General features: G+C 41.4%; 1 protein-coding gene across 2 annotated transcripts in view; it reads left to right on the forward strand.

Annotated features, from left to right (window-relative positions):
• Positions 1-2,559, forward strand: part of LOC116693392 (VPS9 domain-containing protein 1) — a 37,403-nt gene that overhangs the window by 18,329 nt on the left and 16,515 nt on the right. For both annotated transcript variants that reach the window (XM_032522335.1, XM_032522334.1), the window contains exon 16: positions 2,154-2,270. In XM_032522335.1, coding sequence (XP_032378226.1) covers positions 2,154-2,265 — 112 coding nt within the window. In that variant the 3' untranslated portion in view covers positions 2,266-2,270. The remainder of the gene's footprint in view (positions 1-2,153; positions 2,271-2,559) is intronic.

Raw genomic sequence — 2,559 nt, forward strand, 5'->3', positions numbered from 1 at the left:
TGTGTGTGTGTGTGTGTGTGTGTGTGTGTGTTTTAACAAGAACTGTGTGTCTTGCCGTGTCTTTTGATTATTTCTATGATTTTAACACATCAGAGACGCAGGTTGCGTTCCTAGCAACGTCACTGATATTGTCTGAGATGAAAGTGGTAAAGTTACGGGAAAGATCTCAAAAATTTGCAAGGAAAAAAAGCCAGATCAGGTACTCCCCTGACAAGTGAGTCAGGAGTGTGCCAAATGCACTTTGGGTCTTTTTGTGGCCAGGCTTCCTTGGCGCACATGTGGCACACTTGGGCACAGGGTGGGATCAGAAAGAAGATGTTGTTATTATAGCTGGGTAGAGACAATCATGGCTTATCACATTCACTACTTTCATCTCATTTTGTCACAGAGGAGCGCTCCTCGTCATGACACACTCACGCGAGTGTTGGTATTTACATGAAAGTTATTTATAGCAATAATTACCCAAAACAGCCCAATCTCAGTTGGAGCACAATTTACGACAATGTTTCTTCAAATTCCCAAAAACCTTTTCAGAATTTTTCTCTCACAAATTTGTGAGGTTTTTTTTCCTGTAAATTTTAAAAAAAAAATCTTACAATGGCCCTAATACGCTGTCATAGTGTAGTATTTGTCAGTGAAATTTTAATATCAGTTTTTTTGTTCTTTATGCATTTTCTTGTTTATTGGAAATTGTCATTCCCAAACTCTGGCTGTTTGAAAAAGCGATTGTGTGGGGTAGAGTGGTAGATCAGGTTTGGCTGACAGGAACAACCCACCACCTGTCTCCAGATTCAGATTTTGATCTTGGTACTTCCTGAGTGCTGTGTGAAGGATATGTTCCATCGTGGTTTTCCAACTGAAACCCTCCCACTTCAACACCAGTGTGAGAAGCACAGAGAAACACCACCAAAATATCTCAAGGACAATAACTAAACATGGGGAAGAAAAGTTGCCAACAAATATTTTTGCCAAAGTTTTTGTTGATGAATTTAAGATTGTGTCAGCTACAACGCTTGGTGGTTGCTTGCTAGGTTTGTTGTAGCATTTTTATGTATTCAACTTCAGCATGGACATTTGGTGCCAAGCTAAAGCCACATAGCTATATTCTATCAACAAGTAACAGACAGCAGTCCAGGGAAAAGCATCTTCTTATCTCCTTTCTCAATCTCTCCCTCTTTGTGTCCATCCGTTCAGTGTCGGTCTCGTGTGTGGCTCTCATTAGTCAAAGTTCAGCCAGAGTTGACTTCACCATTTCCTCATGCTGCCCAATCTTTTAATACTTGTATACTGGCTCTAAAAGTGGAGAAAAAAGGCAGATCGCTTTCACAAACTGTGTTCAATGTTGAGCAGAGATGTTTGCTCCTTTTACTATGGGTAAATATTGATGTAGGGATTTCAGCTAAATGAATAAATTGGATCTTTATTCTGTGCTTGGATGGTTGGAATTTTTATGGGCAGTCATGCCTCATTTTGTTGAGTTGAGTTCTCAGTTTGTGTCGCTATACGACTTCTTCAGCCCAGTTCAGACAAACAATTCGCGACAAGACAAAACTGTTTTAGAACGTCGCAGGGAAACGTCGCAGCAGTCTGAACCGGCCCGACTCAGCTCGACGTAAACCAGCTGAAGTAGCTGCGACTCCGCTGGTCAAGTCACAGAGGATTGGTTTACAACGTAAGAGACGTCCCCTGTTTCAGCAGCCAATAGTTGGCAACTAACTATAGAAATAAAATGATCCATAATCCATTTATTTCTATGTTACTATCAAACTGTCAGCTGGTAGAAATGTTTTTAGACGGAGACTTTAGACTTTAGACTCACCGAGCATCCGCGTGCCGGTCCAGCGAGCATGAGAGTGACTGAAGAGACTGAGCAGCAATAGAACAAAGCATTAATTACGTGAATACACCGTTGTTTTCACAGATTCATCACTCAAAATGAAACTGTAGCAAGTTCTACTTAGTATCCTTAACATTATCAGCATTCATGTTCACAAAAAAGTTACAAAAGGCCTGAAAGTTTCAACTTGTCTCATTTAACTCGTCTTTCCATTTTTCTTTGAGCTTGAAAAGTTCAAATGAATAGTAGAACGTCCCACCATGTTTATCACATTTACTCAACAGATATCTTATGTTTGCCTCTCTTTTTTTCTCAGCTATTTGATAGGAGAGGAAGGCTACTGTCTGACCTCCATGCAGAGTGCCTTGGCCTATGTTGAGTCGTTGTACACAGAAGAAACGCCGCTTCCTGCAGAAAGCCCCGTTTGAAAAAGGTAAAGGAAACCCTGATAAACATTTGGTTGACCTTTTGTGTGAAGTAAGCTGAACGGGTATGTACCAGGCGTCTGCATAGCCTCCATCAGTTCACCACAGGGTGGTGTGGTAGTGTCATTTAAATGGCCCGTGTGTGTGTGTGACGTCCTGTTGTGTACTTTCACCCACCAAGCGAGCGTTTTTATGATCTCGACATTTCTGATTGCACTTAAAGGCAGCTTCATTTTACGAACACAGGTCACTCTTTTCTGCAGTTTTACCAGCAGTCATGTGGAGAGATGGGGGTGG

The sequence above is a fragment of the Etheostoma spectabile genome, chromosome 8 (assembly GCF_008692095.1).
Source record: "Etheostoma spectabile isolate EspeVRDwgs_2016 chromosome 8, UIUC_Espe_1.0, whole genome shotgun sequence".
NCBI classification, from domain to species: Eukaryota; Metazoa; Chordata; class Actinopteri; order Perciformes; family Percidae; genus Etheostoma; species Etheostoma spectabile.